Source organism: Panthera onca, chromosome A2, assembly GCF_046562875.1.
Source record: "Panthera onca isolate mPanOnc1 chromosome A2, mPanOnc1 haplotype 2, whole genome shotgun sequence".
Classification (NCBI taxonomy): Eukaryota; Metazoa; Chordata; class Mammalia; order Carnivora; family Felidae; genus Panthera; species Panthera onca.
In genome coordinates, this window is record NC_138340.1 from 56,863,307 (window position 1) to 56,882,249 (window position 18,943).

Below are 18,943 nucleotides of genomic sequence, written 5' to 3' on the forward strand. Positions count from 1 at the left end.
CTGACCCTCCCTGTTCATGCTCTCTCTCTGTCTCAAAAATAAATAAATGTTAAAAAAAATTTTTTTAAACGAAATAAAGGAAGAATGGGTACAGAAGGTCTCTCGGCCACCTTTGCAGTCAACCCCGGGGTCAAGTGCTTCCTGGCCCCTCAGCATTGCTGACTTGCCCCTGGGCGGCTTTCCTCTTGCCCGGTGGGGAGAGCCTGGGACCTCCTCAACTTCAAGACCCTGAACGTGGGTGTGACCTAAGCATCTGCCTGATGCTCTGCTCTGGGTCAAGGTCGGCCTGCTGCCCCCGGCCCCGTGGAACTTGGCCCAGGGAATCTGGCCCCATGCTGCCTCCAGGCGTGACATCCTGAGAAGACCAAGGGACTTAGGGACTTCCCTGGAAAAAGGCCCAAGTCAGGGACCAACAGAAGCCAGGCAGGGTGGGGGTGGGCAGGGTTTCTTTCCTCTCACCTCCACCTCTGACTAATGGCGGCCCTCATCCACCGCCACACGGCTCAATAGCAGAGCCAGGATTCAGGCCCCAGCCTGTCGCTGTGATAAGCAGGCAGGGCTTGTACCGAGCACCAAAGCCTGAGGTCGCTGACAGAAAAGAAGGTCAGAGGGCACAATTTCCCCAAAAGATGGGGCACACCTTTGCTGAGCCGAAGACCGGGGTGATGTCTCCCGGGGGAGAAATCGTGGAGCCCAGGGAGCTGCCATCACGGGAAACTTGGGGTTTCCTCCGGTCAGAAGCAAAATAAGTGTTCAGCTCCTGAGAAGCCCTCACTGGAAAAGGGGCCTCCCCTGATATTTGGGCCTGAGGATCAATCCCAACTCTGACCCAGAAGTTTCCTGACAGCTGAGCCTCCTGGGAGCTACCATTAACTAATTAATCCCTGGGTAGATGCCTCTCAATAAAGCTTTAGAGTTTCCTTGAGAGCAACCTTACAAATGTGTTAAAGTGTCCACAGTCCTCAATACTCTTCCTTCAACCTGTAAGGCCGAACTCCCTTCCCCATGAGCATGAGCTAGACTTAGCAATTCAGTCTTCTTTTTTTAATGTTTATTTATTTTGAGACAGAGAAGGAGAGCACACACACAGGCGCGAGGGGCAGAGAAAGAGAGGAAGAGAGACAATCCCAAGCAGGCTCCACGCTGGCAGTGCAGAGCCCAGATGCTTCAGCGACTGAGCCACCCAGGCGCCTCAGCAACTCAGTCTTAACAAAGCCAGTGTGGCAGAATGGGTGGTGTGACTTCTCCTACGTGGTCATGAGAGGCCCTGTGCTCCCTCCTTGCTCCCTGTGTCATGAGGGCACCCAAGCACCCCATGAAAGAGGCTGTGTGGCCGGGATCTGGGTCTCCTGTCAGTAGCCTGCGAGGAACCGAGATCTCAGACCAACAGCCATGGCTCACACTCAAGAAGCAAATCCTCTAGCCCTAATCAAGTCTTCCAGAGAATGTAGCCCTGGCTGAGATTCCAAACGGAATATCCAAGCCACTCCCAAGCTCTCAAGCCATGAAATGGCGAACACATGGTATTGCTACCAGCTGCCAGTATGGGGGACGATTTGTTATGCAGCTGGAGATAACAGATACATTTCCTAATTTAAAAAAAAAAAGGCTTGGGGAGCCTGGGATTCTCTCTTTCCCTCTCTCTCTCTCTCTCTCTCTGTCCCTCCCCTGCTTGTGTGCTCTCTAGCTCCTTCAAAATAAATAAATAAAGATTTTTAAAAATTAAAAATTAAAAAAAATTTTTAAACAGAACACAGGATAATTTGGATGTGTCTGTGGTGGGTGTTTAGGTACATTAGTATATTAGTAACCATTGGAGGCCTGACAATAATCACTAGCACGTTGGAAGGAGGACAAGGGTCCCCCCCCCCAGGCACAGAGCCAGCTGACTAACATAATACACCCTGGCAGGAGGGCAGCATGGGAGTCCAGGGGACCAGTGCAGCAGGGGAGGGAGTAGGCAACCAAGAATCAGGGAGGTGACAGGGTTAAATTGTAGCGTAGGGCTAACCTGTAGCCTTAACAGCTTTGTTTTAACACTGTAGGTTAAGAGATAACAGCCTTATCCTGTCCATCAAGGGAACAAAAGTTTAAGGAAAATCAACCAGATTAGTGTTTGATTCGATTGGGGCAAGGGCACGTCTGAACTGTTTCCACCCCCATCCGGGAACTATTCCTTTGTTCTGTTCCCAGGTAATAAGACAATGTGGTCGGCTATAAAAACTCTGTACCCCGGCTGTTTGACACCGCACTTGGGTCAGGAGTGTCAGTCCCGATGGATCGGTTTGCCTTGCCTCTCATTGCAATAAACTTGGTTGTGACTATCACTGGTGCCCACAGTCTTCTGTTTCAGGAGTCATGTGGATGCAACAGTATGTGTTAGCCAGGCTCCAAGTCCCCGGTGCCTGCACCATTGTCCTGTTAGACTTTGCTTACAAAACAAATTCAAAGTTAAGACAATTAGGAATTTCAAGACAGAAGCCACAGAGCATTAAACCCCAATCATAGGGCCTTTCTGAGTGGGGAGCCCTTGCAACTACACTGGATACATGTCCTGAAGCTGGCGCTGGGTAGAGAGAAAAGCAAGGAGGAGGTGGGGAGTGGGCTAGTAATCCTACCGTGTTTCCAGGAGAAGAGGAGAATTGAGTATTTGTGAATAGCCTCCACATCTATCACTCTTCTCTTGCCTTTTTTCTAGAGAGGATTCTTTGGGATTGTTCAAATGGCCTGCAACTAGTTACAAATGTTTTTCTGGGGGGAAAATGTTTTACTGGGAATTTCTAACTAACACACTTTCTCAGCTTCTGGTGACAAAATTGTGTCGACCTGAAATTGCTCCCATTTCTCCAAACATCCTGTAATTTCACACTCTTGCCACTAGGTGGCGAGCGCACTCACTGAATAGAGGAACTAACAGAGGGTTCAAAATCGCCTTAAGCATGAGGTCTGGGAGTCTGGGATTGAACGCATCCGGATGCCCCTCCTTAGATATTTGCCGTATCTTTGCACTACTTGTGCTATTACCAACTCGATATTTTTCTTAGAATCAGCCCCCCTTTTAAACTTACGGAAATGGCTTTAGGACGAAAAGTTGTTGTGCTCTAATTTAATTGAGAAAGCAGTCCCGCCTGCCGAACCAAGAGAGTAATGTAACAGGAAGTTCACAGAAAATACGACGACTTGTAGCTTCTGACCAGATGCATTTGCCGAGCCTGAGGAGACAAGCAAGGGGCAAAGCCCCAGTGCTCAGGGGTGCCAAGCTAGACTGTCTGATCCTTTCACACAACTGATTTGGGACGCAAAGACGAATGAAAAATTAAATTTTCTTACAATTTACACCCCACTGACAAGTCCTTGAGACAGGCAGAGTGACCTTCCTCTAGGAGCTCGGCTGCCAGATGACGACACTTTGCTCAAGGCAAAAGGCAATCTTAGCCCAACCCTCCAGGATCCTATAAGTCTACTTTAACATGTAAAAATTCCTTTGGAAACGTCTTTTATCTATTACCACCCACTCCCCCGCCAAAATATATGTTGGCAATCATACTCCAAGTTTAATGGCCCCCTGGTACACATCTGAAGGTCTCATGACCGAGGTTTTACTGAACAGTAATAAATGACTTTCCCTAACAGAAGCTAGCCCCCAAGGTCCTGGAAACCTTGCTTCCAAATTCCTTAGAGATTTACACTATCCCTAACCCCCTCCCAACCTGAAGGTATATAATCAGTCACCCAACACAACCCCAGTGCAGCTCTTTCTGCCCACGGGTCCTGTCCCCATGCTTTTAATAAAATCACCTTTTTGCAACAAAGATGCCTCAAGAATTCTTTCTCAGCCGTCCGCTCCGGACCCCCACCCCCACTCAAAACCACATCACAACCAAAGAGACGAGAATCCTCTGAAACCACAGACAGATCCAAGGGTGTCAGGCCCACCTTTTATGCCCTGATAGCAGACAGTGCCTTGCCTGTGGCTGGCTGGACCAGCTCGGACTGTACCAGGCTCCAAGTGCCTGACTCACGCAGCCCTCATGGTTCCCCAGAGAGGCAGCTTCTTTTATTCCTCCATTTTACGGATGAGGAAACTGAGGCAGGGAGAAGCTGAGACTGTTGCCCAAGATCACGGAGCTAGGAAAGTTAGCAACAGGTGGGTTTGGAGCCACGCACGCTGCCCTACAGCCTGGTCCCAGACAGCTTTATTGACAGAGATGTGTATCCGCAAAGAACCAGCCAGCAGAATTTCTGGTCAAAGGGGCCCCAGCAGCTGGGGCAAGGGTGATCCTTTCACTGCCTGGTTGCACACCAGCTAAAAATGCTAGGGAGTAGTGGGGCACCTGGGTGGTTCAGTCAGTTAAGCGTCTGACTCTAGATTTCCGTTCAGGTTGATGAGGTTTTGGAGTGGTGGGGTCCAGAGCTGATGGCCAAGAAAGAATTCTTGAGACACCATTGGTGCAAAAAGGGGGGGTTATTAAAGCACCGTGACAGTGCCCGTGGGCAGAAAGAGCTGCCCTGGGGTTGTGATGAGTGACTGGTCATATACTATGGAGTTGGCGGAGGTCAAGTCAAAAGGGAGGCCTCCAGGAGGACTTTCATATGCTAAAGAGGACTCAGAAGATGCCAGGGGCCTTGCTATTGTCAAGCTAAGGGTGTTTTCCCTCTAGTAGGGCATTAACATGAAGACAGAAGGGAGTTCCTGGAGAAATGTTCTACTCTGTATTTGCCTCAAGTATTTGTCAATGAGCTGCAGGCTATAAGGAAATTTAATTTTACCTGCCATTTCCTTCTTGTCCCCCACATCACTACGGCGGGGAGGGTGATGTTGGGGTTCCAGGAAACTGAGTCTCTAAGTTTCTGGAGATCCGGCTATTGATAAGATGGCCTTTTTCTTGCAATTAACTAAGATTTGTAAACTGATCAAGACCCGGTGTCCTGAAGGACTGTGATCTCTATCGGTTAACCATTTGTTTCCTTTCCTTTCCCAGGAGAGCCTGGGGAATGTCACACACATCCCACCTGGGGCGTGCTAGCTGTGCATTGCCCTGTTTGCCTTGCGCTCCCTTATCAAGGTCATGGTCTCACGGTTTGTGAGTTCAAGCCCCACCTGGGGCTCCGCGTTGGCAGTGTGGAGCCTGGTTAGGATTCTCTCTCTCCCTCTCTCTCTCTGCCCCTCCCAGCTCACTCTCTCGCTCTCTCTCAAAGTAAATAAATAAAGTTTTTAAAAAAAAACACACAATTAAAAATGAAATGCTAGGTAACAGTAATCACGTCTTATTCTCCTCTGCTTCCCATGAGAAGAAAAAATTATTTCAGGAGGACAGTGAAGGATCCTGGGGTCCCCAAATAAAGGGTTTCTAAGCAGCTTCCCTTATACAATAAGCAGACCAAGGCTCTCTCCTTTGATGCGGTTTTGGAGTGGTGGTGGGGTCTGGAGCTGATGGCCAAGAAAGAATTCTTGAGACATCTTTGGTGCAAAAAGGTGAGTGTATTAAAGCTCGGGACAGGACCGGTGGGCAGAAAGAGCTGCAACGGGGCTGTGAAGAGTGACTGATTATATACTGGGGAGTTGGGGGAGGTAAAGCCAAATGGGTGGCTTCCAAAAGCGCTTTCATATGCTAAAAGCTAGACTATTCCTAAGATACCTGAGGCCTTGCTATTGTCAAGCTAAGGGTGTTTTCCCTCTAGTAAGGCATTAACATTACAACAGTAGGGAGTTCCTGGAGAAATGTTCTACTCTGCCTAGGCAGGTTATAAGGAAATTTAATTTTACCTGCCATTTCCTTCTTTGTTCCCCACATCACTATGGAGGGGAGGGTGAGGGTGGGCTCCAGGAAACTGGGTCATAGGTTTCTGGAGATCAGGCTATTGATAAGATTGCCTTTTTCTTGTAATTTACTAAGATATTTGGAAACCAATGGAAGCTCATGACTGTGATCTCTATCAGTTCACCATTTGTTTTCCCCTCTGCTTTAGCTTTAGGGCAGCCAGGAGTGACTGAGGAATGTCACACATATCCCACCTGGGGTTGGGGGGAGGGGCTTGCTAGCTTGGGCTTTGACCTCAGCTTGCCTTATGCTCCGACGTCACCTTTGGGTCAGGGGATGGGAGAGGAGTGACTCTGTCCCTCCTGTGTCTCAGTATGTATGTCAAAGGCATGTGTATGTGCTGAGATCACCTGAGAAACTCAAACAGCTTTGAGTCCTTCCTCACTCTGTGAAGCTCATCCATTATACCTCTGTGGGTGCCTGCAGTCCCCAAGGAGCTGGGCTTATGGGCAGACAGACAGGCAAACAGCAGGGCCACTAACTCAGCTGGGGAAGCAGGTCTGGGAGGACTTCTGGAAAGAGGTCATGTCCTAGGTGAATATATGTATATATTTTTTACATTTATTTATTATTGAGAGACAGACACAGAGCATGAGCAGGGGAGGGGGAGAGAGAGGGGAGACACAGAATCTGAAGTAGGCTCCAGGCTCTGAGCTGTCAGCACAGAGCCCGACGCGGGACTCGAACTCACGAACTGTGAGATCAAGACCTGCGCCAAGTCGGTCACCCAACCAACTGAGCCACCCAGACGCCCCTGAATATATATATTTTTTAATGTTTACTTACTTTTGAGAGAGAGAGAGACAGAGAGAAAGAGCATGGCGGGGGTGGGGGGTGCAGAGAGAGAGGGAGACACAGAATCCGAAGCAGGCTCCAGGCTATGAGCTGTCAGCACAGAGCCCGATGCGGGGCTCGAACCCACGATCCATGAGATTGTGACCTGAGCCAAAGTCAGGTGCTTAACCGACTGAGCCACCCAGGCGCCCCTCATCCTAGGTGAATCTTAAAGAGAGGAGTGTGACAGGAAAACCAGCTGGGGAGGGGAGCAGACTCCAGAAAGAGAGAGGCACAGAGAGGGAAACCAGCATGTGGGTGGGGAGTAGCATCAGAGATGACCTACCCTGAGGCTTCTGGTCAGGAAGACATGACAGGGGAGCCTGGAGTGGATGGCCGAGGAGAACTCTGAGGAGGAGTTGGACTTCATCCTGAAGATAACCAAGGAGCCATGAAAAGATGTTGAGCAGCTGAGTGTCAAGGTCAAACTTCTGTAGCCAGAGGCAGAGACTGGCATCCAGGAGACAAAAGTCCTGGAGAGATATGGACTAGCCAGCACCGGGGGAGAGCTGGTCAGCAAAACTGACAAATATGTATTAGGCACATACTATGTGCCAGGCATAGGTGTGGTTATAAACAGTAGTTAACAGAGTCCCTGTCCTCTTGAAGTTCAGCGTCAGGGGCACAGACATTTAAGAAATGCTCAAAAATGTACATAGAGGGGCGCCTGGGTGGCTCAGTTGGTTAAGCGGCCGACTTCAGCTCAGGTCATGATCTCGCGGTCCGTGAGTTCGAGCCCCGCGTCGGGCTCTGTGCTGACAGCTCAGAGCCTGGAGCCTGTTTCAGATTCTGTATCTCCTTCTCTCTGACCCTCCCCCGTTCATGCTCTGTCTCTCTCTGTCTTAAAAATAAATAAACGTTAAAAAAAAAAAAAAAATGTACATAGAAGGGGCGCCTACGTGGCTCAGTCAGTTGAGCCTCCAACTTCGGCTCAGGTCATGATCTCAAGGTTCGTGAGTTCAAGCCCCGCATTGGGCTTCTATGCTGTCGGCACAGAGCTTGCCTCAGATCCTCTGTCTCCCTCTCCCTCTGGCCCTCCCCTGCTCGTGCATGCTCTCTCTCTCTCAAAAATAAACATTAAAAAAATAAAAAATAAAATAAGATAATCTTAGGTCCCATCAAGTGCTATTGATGAGGGAGCATAAAGCAAGCTGACACCCTTCAAGCACCGCCCCCCCCACCCCCGCCCCAGGTGGGATGTGTGTGACATTCCCCAGGCACTCCTGGCTGCATGAGGACAAAGGAAAGGAAAGAAAACAAAAGGTTAACCAATAGCACAGTCCTACAGGACTTGAGTTAACAAATCTTAGTTAATTACAAGAAAAAGGCCATCTTATCAATAGCCGGATCTCCAGAAACTTAGAGACTCAGTTTCCTGGAACCCCAACATCACCCTCCCCGCCGTAGTGATGTGGGAAACAAAGACAAGAAGGAAAAGGCAGGTAAAATTAAATTTCCTTATAGCCTGCAGCTCATTGACAAATACTTGAGGCAAATACAGAGTAGAACATTTCTCCAGGAACTCCCTTCTGTCTTCATGTTAATGCCTTACTAGAGGGAAAACACTCTTAGCTTGACAATAGCAAGGCCCCTGGCATCTTCTGAGTCCTCTTTAGCATGTGAAAGTCCTCCTGGAGGCCTCCCTTTTGACTTGACCTCCGCCAACTCCATAGTATATGACCAGTCACTCATCACAACCCCAGGGCAGCTCTTTCTGCCCACGGGCACTGTCACGGTGCTTTAATAAACCCCCCTTTTTGCACCAATGGTGTCTCAAGAATTCTTTCTTGGCCATCAGCTCTGGACCCCACCACTCTAAAGGAATTGAATGGAATACTATGGGGCAGAATAATGGAGAGCTGCCTTAGCGGGTGGGGGCAGAGCCTTTGAGAAGGAGGTCACTTCAATTGAGACATGAATGACGGTCAGGAGGAAGCCATGGCAGGGTCTGGGGGAAGGGTGCTCCAAGCAGAGAGATCTGGGAGTGCAAAGGCCCTGAGGCAGGAAGATACTGGAGTGTTTGAGGAACAGAAAAAAAGGTCAGCGTGGCTTAGATTAGGGAGCAAAGGTCAAGAACTGGGTGGGGGTCAAGCCACAAAGGACCTCATATAACACGGAAAATGGAGTTTATTCTAGTTGCAATAGGAAGCTGAGAAAGTTTACAGAAGACCAGGGCAGTGGCAGTCCAGTGGGTAAATTCTGTATATTTGGGGGCTGAGACAACAGGAATTACTGATGGGTTGGATAGCAGGTGAAACCAAATCTTTGGAGGAATTTCGTGATGGAGAGAGGCAGGAGAAGTGGAGGAGACTGGATTAAAGTGTGGCATTAGGGAGGGTTTTATAAAAGGACGATATTATAGACCATTTGCAATCTAATGGGAATGGTACTGTAGAGAATAAATTTGATGATGCGGGAGAGTGGCTAGCTGTGGGAGCAATGTGCTTAAGAAGGTGAAAGATGATGACCTTAAAAATAAAACTATCAGTTACCTTGCCAGCAAAAAAATGGGCTTATTCGGGAACAGCAGAGAATTGCAACTGGAGACAAAGAAGCTACTGCAAAACCATAGGCAAATCCGCAGAATAAAAGAGAAGGCTCTTTTATAGAGGAAAGGGAGGAGCTGGGAGGGGCTGTCTTCATTAAACAAAAAGCCTATTTGGCGTAAACTAGGAGCTCAAAGTGTAGTGACTTCTCATTGGCTGAGTTGCGACAGCCTCTCATTGGCTGGGCTGTTGCGAAGGCGGGGCAAGAGAAACCTTCCTTCCACCTGCTAGAGAATAAAGTAGCATTCAAGTGCCAGGTCCCTCTCTTCCTATTGGGTCTATAATTGACCATGGGTGGTAGGGCATGAGCGCTCCCCCTGCCTGCCTCCCCGCTCCATTCTGAACAAGATTTCCTTTCATGACTTTTCCCAAAGGGGATAGAATGCAGAGCACCTGAGCGGAGCCTGCCCTTGGCGCTGGTTTCCTCTTGCTGCTGTGAGAAATTACTACAGACTTGTAGTAAGGCTTACAGCAACACTCGTTTCTTATCTCACATTTTTCAAGGGGCAGAGGTGTGGGCCCAGTGTGGCTCTTGGTTCTGTGCTTAAGGTCTCACAAGGCTGAAATCAAGTGTGGGCAGGGCTGCCTGTGTTCCTTCCCAGATGCTCTGGGTTAGAATCCACTTGCTGGCTCATTCCCGCCGTTGGCAACATTCAGCTCTTGCTTTGTCTTCAAATCGGAAGTCTCACATCAAGTCCTCGTGGTCAAAAACCGACCTCTGTGCTCTGGAGCTGAAATATAACAGGAGGACAGAGTTTGGGGATAAAGAGGAACAATTGTATTAGTTTGCCAGGCAAAAGGAGGCTGCAGCAGGCTGAATGCCTTCAAATGCCTTCTAATGCTTTAGACCTGCCCAGGGTAAAAGGCTGAGGGGTTTTATAGGGAAATACAGGATCTGGGCAGTTTTGATAAGAATCTGGTATGCTTCAGTCACGTGTGTCATGTCTTTGAGATGGTCTTATAACTGGCACTGGCACAGGCTATCCAAGCCTCATTATTAAGTATCAATACCAAGTTCCAGAACAAAGCATTCTACAGAAAAACAAGTGAAGGGGAGGGGGGAGGCCTCAAGAATGAGGAAGAAGGGGGCACCTGGGTGGCTCAGTAGGTTAAGCGTCCAACTCTTGATTTAGGCTCAGGTCCTGATCTCACAGTCGTGAGATTGAGCCCCGCATCCAGCTCCACGCTGAGCATGGAGACTGCTTGGGATTCTCTCTCTCTCTCTCTCTCTCTCTCTCTCTCTCTCTCTCTCTCTCTTTCTCTCCCCCCCCCCCACCCCTCCCCCACTTGTGCACACACTCTCTCAAAAAAAAAAAAAGTGAGGAAGAGAAACATTTGTTCAGTTTCAAGTCCCCCTTCCTGAAGAATTAGTGTGTCCACCTTAATTTCTATCCACCTTGACATTTCTAGAGCGATTCCATTCTTACACTCCGGATCTCTCCAGCTTCCCTTTCTGCCGCATCTCTCTCACTTCCTCTTCTGCCAGCAGCCACAGAAAGTTCTCTGCATTTAAGAGCCCACATGTGTGGATCAGGCCCTCCTGGAACACCTCCCTTTGTACGGTCAACTGTACCATAAAACACAGCACCACCATGGCAGTGATGTCTCATCAGATTCACCAATTCTGGGGATTCGGATGTGGGATCTTGGAGTTAGGGAGGCATTCCTAGGAATTCTGCCCACCCAGCCTTATAACAGCAGGACCTTCTTTTTTGTTTTTCTTTTTGAGAGAGTGAGAGCGAGCAGGGAGGGGCAGAGAGAGAGGGAGACAGAGGATCCGAAGTGGGCTCTGTGCTGACAGCAGAAAGCCCAATATGGACTGAGCTAAAGTCAGATGCTTCACCAACTGGGCCACCCAGGTGCCCCAGAACCGCAGGGCCTCCTTGCACTGTAGCAGGTGGCATGGCAGAATGTGTGAGGGCAAACCTACGGGCAGACTGGCGGGGTTTGCCCTCAGAGGCACATAGGCTGCTGAGGCACGTGCCTGAGCCTGATGGCAGTTCCAGAACCATCAAGAACCCGGGCTCCTTCTTTTTGCTCTGCTATCGTCAAGTCAGGGCTATTCCTCATGGACCAAGATGGCTTTCCCTGCCCTCTGCAGCCAGTGGAAAGCAGAACTGATCACTTCTTCCTCTTTCCCCATTGGCCTACACTTGGTCACATGACTACACTGAAAGGCAAAGGAGGCTGGGAAATATAGTCTTTAGCTTGGCGGCCACATGTCCAGCTAAAATTCTATTTGTGTGAGAGAAAGGAAGAGTGGACACTGAAAGACAATGGTCATCCCGGAGTCAGCTTGTGAGGCCATGACATTGAGAGTATAAAAGGACCATGATAAGGCCACTGGCCTGGAGATCTTGATGAGGTCAGAGAAGGACCAGAGCAGGTATGCTCAAAAACTTGTGCTGGAATGGAGAGGTGTAGTCAAGGGGTGGGGCGCTTGAATCAAGGGTTGGAGGAGGAGCGGTTGCTGGTGATGGCCAGTCTGGGGTAGGATTGTGAGGGTGAGTGGCTGGGGTGGGGCAGAGGGCAGGAGTACAGTGCAGGGAGAGGCCAACGGACTGTGAGGCCAGGGGGACCAAGGGTCATCCACGTGGATGCTAGAATTACAGAGAGTGAGGGCAGTGTTCATGGTGGACAGGAAGCCATGTACCCGAAGTGGGGGTCACCCAGAAGAGGAGTGACCAGGATGGGGAGCTGCTGGCAGGAGCAGGTGGCCTGGTAGACAACAAGCATCAAGAAGGAGCAAGAGAGGGTCCTAGGGAAGAGCTGGGTTTCGATTCTAGAAGTGGAGAAGGATGTGAGAGGAGAAAGGGGAGTGGTGAGGGTTGCTTGAGAGAGGTGGAAAGCAAGGCCAGAGGAGGGGGACATAGAGTGAGCAGAGAGCCACCCAAAAGGGGACGAAGTCTACAGATATGTGGGAGGCATTTGGCCAGCTTGGAGGCCAATGGGATATGAGAGTGGGGAAGAGAGGACATCCCTAATGGTATCCCAGGTTTCTGGCTGGGTGATGGGGTGGACGAAGCTGGCCCTCCCTAAGGTGGAGAACACTGAGAAGGGCTGGCGTTGGGGGAAAACAACCAGGTTTAGGCCATGGTGGGTGTGATCACCCTGTAGGACACTCAGAGGGTTTGTCCAGGAGTTACAGGATACCCAGGTCTGGGCTGGCATTGGAGATGGGTAGGCGAGCAGTGCAGCTGGACTGGAAGCTAAGAGAGAACACACAGGACTGAGGTAGGACTTGGTGCCTGTGGGACGCAGCGACTGTATCTGGGATGGTCGTCATCCCAAGGGGATGAGGGGAATGGGCAGGGAGCATGCTGTGGTGTTCAAAACATGCACACACACATACACACACGCACAAGATCTTTCCAGAATATAAGAGGTCATAAGCATGTACAGGAATTGAGAAGAAGGAAGGGGCCAGACAGAAGAGGCCTCCACATATAGAGAGTGGGGGGTGACCTGGTAAGGAGCCTGAAGGGGCAGGAATGGAGAATGCCTCAGTTTCCCCACAGGGAAAATGGTGTAATAAACCAGGCCAGCCAACTTGGGTCGGCCTGGAAGGAGGAGTCTCCCCACCTCAGGAAGCCCCAAGAGCTGTCCCCCTCCCACCCTCAGCCCCCACAAAGGCCTGTCTGACCGAGATAAGGAGAGCAAGGCATGTTCCTTATGCCCAAAGAGTCCTTAAATAAAAGGTGCCACATCCATACAATGGAGTCATGGCGAATGCTGGTGACATATGTGGGTGTTTCACAGGTGGGAGGAGAAGGTTCCAGAAGAGCATGGGCCCCAAGTGACCTGATTTGGGTAAGAAAAAAAATACACACAGGGAAAAAGTAAAAGGCAAGCCTGCTTGGTATTAGAATTGAGAGAACATTTTATTGTCTCTTGCCTGCTCATCTGAACGCTCAATTTTTCCACAACAAAAATGAGTTCTCATTTGTCCCCTTTTTTGTTTTTTTTTAGTTGTACATGCTAAAAATAAGAAGGCGATCTCAGAGGGCCAAGAAGAAGAAAGAGCGTGGGCCCAACTAGGTCAGGTCAGGTCAGGGAACACAGCCTGGGGGCTGTGGGACCCCCACTCACCGGGACTCCTTCCCCAACTGCTGTGAACTCATGCAGGCAGAGGGAGATGGGACAAGGCCAGGCGTTCACAAGTGGACCTCCAAGGGAGGGTCCATGGAGGCCGAGGTTCCCGTCTGGGGTCCAGGCTCTACTGAGAATGTTCACCAAGTACCTGCCAGGGGATCCCACCTGGAACAAGCAATCTCCACAGCAGGCATGATTCCAGGGGCCCGAATGACACCTTTCCCACCCTGCTCTGGGCCAGGCATCAGAAGGTCGGGGAGGCTGGCCCTTTGGCAGATGCATGGTAAGAAATAAGAAGGCCTTGGGGCGCCTGGGTGGTTCAGTCCGTTGGGCGCCCGACAGTTGATTTTGGCTCAGGTCGCGATCTCACAGTTCATGGGATCGAGCCCTGAGTGGAGCTCTTCGCTGACCTCGCGGAACCTGCTTGAGATTCTCTCTCCTCCTCTCTCTGCCCCTCCCCCCTCACATGCCCGCTTTCTCTCTCAAAATAAATAAACCTTAAAAAACAACAAATATAAAAATAAATAAGTAAACTAAACAAGAAGGCCCCCATTCTCAAGCCCCCCTCTCCCCACCCCCCGCCCCGCCCTGGGCAAGGATAGTTTGGATAGTTTGTCGCAGTTTGTTTTACCGAAATGAGGTATTACATTACACTCAATACAATGGAAATTCCTTCAACACAATTCATGCAGTTTTATGTCACTTAATGTAATGTCAGTATCATATCCCGGGGTGTGAATGCACCAGTACCTATCCCTTTTGCTTCCGGCTCTTTGCTACCATTAACAACACTGCTTTGGGTATTTAAAATCAAAAACAAACCCAATCCCAGGTGTCCTAGGACCAGAAGTCTGCTCAGAAGCCCGGGGCCACCGTGACAGGTGAGGCTCTTGGTGAGCCAGGGCTCCCCTCAGAGCTGCCTGCCAGCATCCGGCATCCACACAATGAGGGGTCAGGTTAGAAGAGGACCAGGGTCCCCCCTGCGGATGGGATCGGTCAGAGTCAAAGCACTGGCTCCCTCCTGCAATCACCCGGCACAAACTAAGTGAGGACCCGCAACGTGCAGGCACTGACCTGGGCACTGTCACGGGACCGCGGAGACGGTTCCCGCCCTCAGGGACCCCTGTGCAGTTGAGGAAAAGGCAGATGACAGATACACACAAGAATGGGAGCAATGCCATACCTTGAAGTGGCCTGGGAGTTGCCAGATGCTAAAAAAATAAAACACCCACATTCCATGTGAACACAGGAATGCTCCTGTGGGTCTAGGGTAGTGTGTAAACGGGGTGTTTAATGTTGTTTTTTTTTTTTAATGTTTATTTATTTTTGAGAGAGAGAGAGAGACAGACAGAGCGTGAATGGGGGAGGGCAGAAAGAGAGGGAAACACAGAATCCGAAGCAGGCTCCAGAATCTGAGCTGTCAGCACAGAGCCCGACGCGGGCCTCGAACTCATGAACAGTGAGATCATGGCCTGAGCAGAAGTCAGACTGAGGCACGGTCTAAATATAATGCAAATTAAAAATGGTCTCTAGCTAGAGACCAGTGTTTGATGGAAACTGAGCCCCAGACTGCAGTGTCCTGTGAAAAACAGGGTTCAGCAAAGCGTTAGAAGGCGCTAAAGACACAGGGGAACCAAAAAGCGACTTTCTCCCTGGCCTATTCCGAAGAACCGAAGAAAATGAAAACCCACGTCGTTCTCCCCCTGTGGGGTTCTCAGCCCATAGGAGCTGCCCAGCCCACACCCCGTGTATGCAAGCAGGACAGACACCATCGCTCCCATTTTACAGATGAGGAAATCTGAGATTTGGAGGAACAGCCAGCAAAGTCACTCAGCTCCAAGGCCTCTTCTTCCTGGAAACCTTCCCCACCGCCGGGGACCTGGTGAGGGGCCTCCTTGGTCCTCCCACAGACCCTGAACTGAGGCCCAGTGAGGCGCTGGTGGCACATAGCGTACCTTGAGGGACCCCCTTCCGTAAACTGGGGTCGACTTACCGTTCTGGGCCCAAGCCCGCTGGATCCCTGAGTGCCCGCTGCCCCCGCAGATAGGGCCCCCCGGCGGCTGCATTCAGGGGATAAGCCAGGCTATTTTCATCACTTCCTTCCTCCCACTCGAGCAGCGCCCACCATCTGCCGCCTCACATCCAGCTGCCAACTCAGCCTCCACCAGGACAGTTCAAACCACAGAAGAGGGTGCCGACTGCAGGCCTCACAAGTAAGTGGCCCTCCCTATTACCCATCGCCCCCTCTCACACACACCCCCGCACCCAGGTAGGACAATGGGACAGGGCCTGGCAGGGGAGGCCAGCCACCGAGGCCTGCCTGTGTCCCACCTTCAGCTCTCCGCTCCAGATGGGGCTGGGCGGGGGGCACTCACTCTGAGACACTGGCTCCTTGGTTTATTCAACCCAAATTCACAGGAAGCCTGTGCGGGCCAGGCCCTGGTGGGGAGGGCCTGTCTTAGGAAGGGGAAACGCTCGTAGGGAAGTCACCTGGAGCTCACGAGGCCTGAGTTTGAGTCTGTTCTCTGACACAGACCGCTGGGTGACCCTGCACAAGTCACGCTCTGTCCCTGGGCCTCAATTTCCCCAACTCTGAGCATTAGCCTAGATGCATGGCTTCCCACAGGGAACCTCTTCTGTTCTCCTTCCCTGTCTGCGCCTCAGCATCCAGTTTTCAGCATTGGCTTTCACCTAAGAGTTCACTCGGCCTCGGGGCGAGCTGTTTGGCATGGTTGGGAGGAGGTGTGGGCTGTGAAATTCACACTGGCTGCCTGACCCCAGGCTTAGAGGTAGGGGGGCTGGGAGGAGCCTGGGGGCCAGGGGTCGGAACTGGGAATCACGTAGCAGGCATCAGCGCCCCTCACCCATGAACTGGGGGTGGGGTCTCTGTTAGGGGCCAGGAGGTCCCTTCCCAAGAACCTTCGTACCCTTCCTCCTGTCCCCCATCACAGCCACGCTCACCATCCTGCCTTCTGAGTGTCCAGTGAGGCTCAGCGAGGCCTGGATGGGACGCATTACACTTGCTTCTGTCTTCACCACCCCATTTCAACACAGGAGAAAGTTGAGGCCTGAGAGCGGAGGTGAGTGGTCCCTTGTCTCAGGTTCGATCCCCCTAGCCCTTGGCATGGGGTGGAGGCTGCCGGGCCCTCCCTCACCCTCCCTCACCTCACGGCCACCCTCCCCACAGCCAGCCTGCCAATGCCTGCCTGGGGGGCCCTGTTGCTGCTCTGGGCTGCCGCAGAGGCCACCAAGGACTGCCCGGCGGAGTGCACCTGCCAGGCCCTGGAAACCATGGGGCTGTCGGTGGACTGCAGGGGGCGGGGGCTCACGGCCCTGCCCGCCCTGCCCACCCAGACCCGCCACCTCCTGCTGGCCAATAACAGCCTTAGCTCCGTGCCTCCGGGTGCCTTCGACCACCTGCCCCAGCTACAGGTCCTCGACGTGACGCAGAACCCCTGGCACTGCGACTGCAGTCTCACCTACCTGCGTCTCTGGCTGGAGGACCGCACGCCCGAGGCCCTGCTGCATGTCCGCTGCGCCAGCCCCAAGCTCGCCACCGCCCACCCCCTGGGCCAGCTCACGGGCTATGAGCTGGGCAGCTGCGGCTGGCACCTGCAGGCATCCTGGGCCTACCCGGGCTTCTGGCAGGACGTGGCGCTGGTGGTCGTGGCCACGCTGGGCCTGGCTCTCCTGGCTGGCCTGCTGTGCACCGCCACAGAGACCCTGGACTGAGCCCGGGGCCCCCAGGGTCACTCCCCCCAGCCTGAGCCCCCAGTAACCCAAAATAAACTGCTCAACCATTGTCTCCAAGCTCAGAAAAATTGTGTTTCCTCTCGGTACCCAAGTCTGGCTCCTTCTGGAAACCTGGGTCCGTTTTGTTATAACCTGATATCAACTGGGGCTTCTCTGTCCCCCAGGTTCCTAGTAAAATGGGCTGTTCCACCTCCCCCACACCAGCCACCCCCAATTCCACCATCTGTGGACATCCCGAGCCCTTCTTCGGTGCCTGACAGGTCCCAGGACTCCGGTCCGCACGCTCTCCTCTGTCCCGGCGCCCACATGTGACACTCTGGAGGGCCCAGGCGAATTTCACATCAACAAGTGGCTCCCGTCCAAATTCTGCAGAAAGCTGGCTCTCACGACACAGCAGTGAGCAAGCGGGAGGCGCAGAAGACCCCAGGCAGGTGGGAGGAGTTTCCATCTCTGTGACAGACATACCTTGAAAGGCACACCACCGTGTCCAAAACAGCCTTTTGTGTCCTGGCCACAAAGACACCTGCTTTTCCAGCCCCATCCTTTCTCATCTTCTCCTGCAGGCCTTCTCTCCTTTCCTCCTCTCTCTATCCCTCTTTCTTCAGAAACAAAAGTGGGGCTCCTGGGTGGCTCAGTCGGCTCAGCGTCCAACTCTGGCTCAGGTCATGACCTCACGGCTTGTGAGTTTGAGCCCCACGTCAGGCTCTGTGCTGACAGCGCAGAGCCTGGAGCCTGCTTCAGATTCTGTGTCTCCCTCTCTCTGCCCCTCCCCCCCAAATATAAATAAACATCTAAGGCATTTTTAAAAAAGAAACAAAAGAAATTTTTCCCTTTCTCATGGAAACAACTCCAGGTACTGACATCAGACACCTCAAACTCTGGAGTCCCACCTCTACCCCAAGCAATGGTCACCAAATTCTTCAAACAAGACTCTTCTCTCCCTCAGAGGATTCTGGTGCCAGCAGTTAAACTAATAAAACATTTCTCCACTGTATGAGAGTGTTTCCAGGTCTGTTACGGCCAATCCGAATCCAAATATAATCACCCCAAGGTCCTTCCCTCGAGGAGATCCTGCATGTGGTGGGCCTGGGGCTCAGAGGGTACCATAAGGAAGGTCAGGTAGGCACAGAGCACCATGGGAGGGCACTGAGCCACAGAGCTGAGGCTGGAGCAGGAGGCCCGAACTCGGGGGCGGGGGTGAGCTATAGGGAGAGACTGTGGCAAACCCCGACAGCCCGTGTTCCATCTGTGCTGCCCTGTGCAGATGTGAACCCTGTCTTCCCATTCGTCTGGAGAGATTGGAAATGTACATCTGTATGTGAAATCCCAACCTCAGTGTTGGCAAGTAAATCCGGAAAAAAATACGTCTACGTCAACAGGACACATAAAATACATTGATTGACTGGATGGAGTCCGTAGGCTGAGAGTCTGTGAATTTTACAGTCGGGATCAGCTGGAACGGGGTGGCCTTGGGAAGCAGGAAAAGCTGGCATCTCCCCACAGGGCACTTAGTAGGTGTGCGGCCCTGAGTGAACCACCCGCCATGGGGCCTTCTTATATGCCCCGTGAGGAGGGCACTGCTCCCCCACACCGGAAGGAGGACACAGCCCCAGGGCCCACGACAGTCTCTTCACAGGTGTGATCTCAGACAGGTCCCCTTTCGTACCTGAAAAGTGCCCCCTTGACAGCTTCCTCAAACTAAGGCCCTTCAGCAACCCCAGGGCCCCCCATGTAGGGTGCCCCTAAATCCTGCTACTGCCCCTTCCTGAGGCCCACACATGCAGCCACAGCTCTGGCACAGTAGTGATCATAAGCCTTGATCCTACTGGCCAAGCAGCTGGTCCCATGAGACCCTGCCAGAAGCCCAGACAGCACAGCATCGTCAATGCAGAGGGT

At 51.9% G+C, this 18,943-nt stretch overlaps 1 protein-coding gene and 1 long non-coding RNA gene across 5 annotated transcripts; one reads left to right on the forward strand and one right to left on the reverse strand.

The window, feature by feature from the left end:
* Nucleotides 1-8,768: 8,768 nt before the first annotated feature.
* On the reverse strand, nucleotides 8,769-15,405 carry LOC132678910 (uncharacterized). Its single transcript, XR_009609874.3, has 2 exons — nucleotides 15,288-15,405; nucleotides 8,769-9,933 (listed from the first exon to the last, which is right to left on the reverse strand). It is a non-coding gene; the product is annotated as an uncharacterized LOC132678910 (long non-coding RNA).
* Nucleotides 15,400-18,056, forward strand: GP9 (glycoprotein IX platelet). 4 transcript variants are annotated; one of them, XR_013554096.2, is made up of 4 exons: nucleotides 15,400-15,507; nucleotides 16,246-16,374; nucleotides 16,482-17,478; nucleotides 17,901-18,055. XR_013554096.2 is itself a non-coding variant. In XM_078442690.2 (4 exons), exons 3-4 carry the CDS (start codon nucleotides 16,299-16,301, stop codon nucleotides 17,024-17,026), a joined length of 621 nt encoding a protein of 206 aa, XP_078298816.2. In that variant the 5' UTR covers nucleotides 15,414-15,507; nucleotides 15,959-16,083; nucleotides 16,246-16,298; the 3' UTR covers nucleotides 17,027-18,056. The 4 variants fall into 4 exon arrangements, 3 of the variants coding, with proteins under 3 accessions (XP_078298815.2, XP_078298816.2, XP_078298817.2); XM_078442690.2 differs by adding an exon at nucleotides 15,959-16,083 and having other exon boundaries at nucleotides 15,414-15,507; nucleotides 16,482-18,056; XM_078442689.2 differs by having other exon boundaries at nucleotides 16,482-18,056.
* The last annotated feature ends 887 nt before the right edge of the window (nucleotides 18,057-18,943 follow it).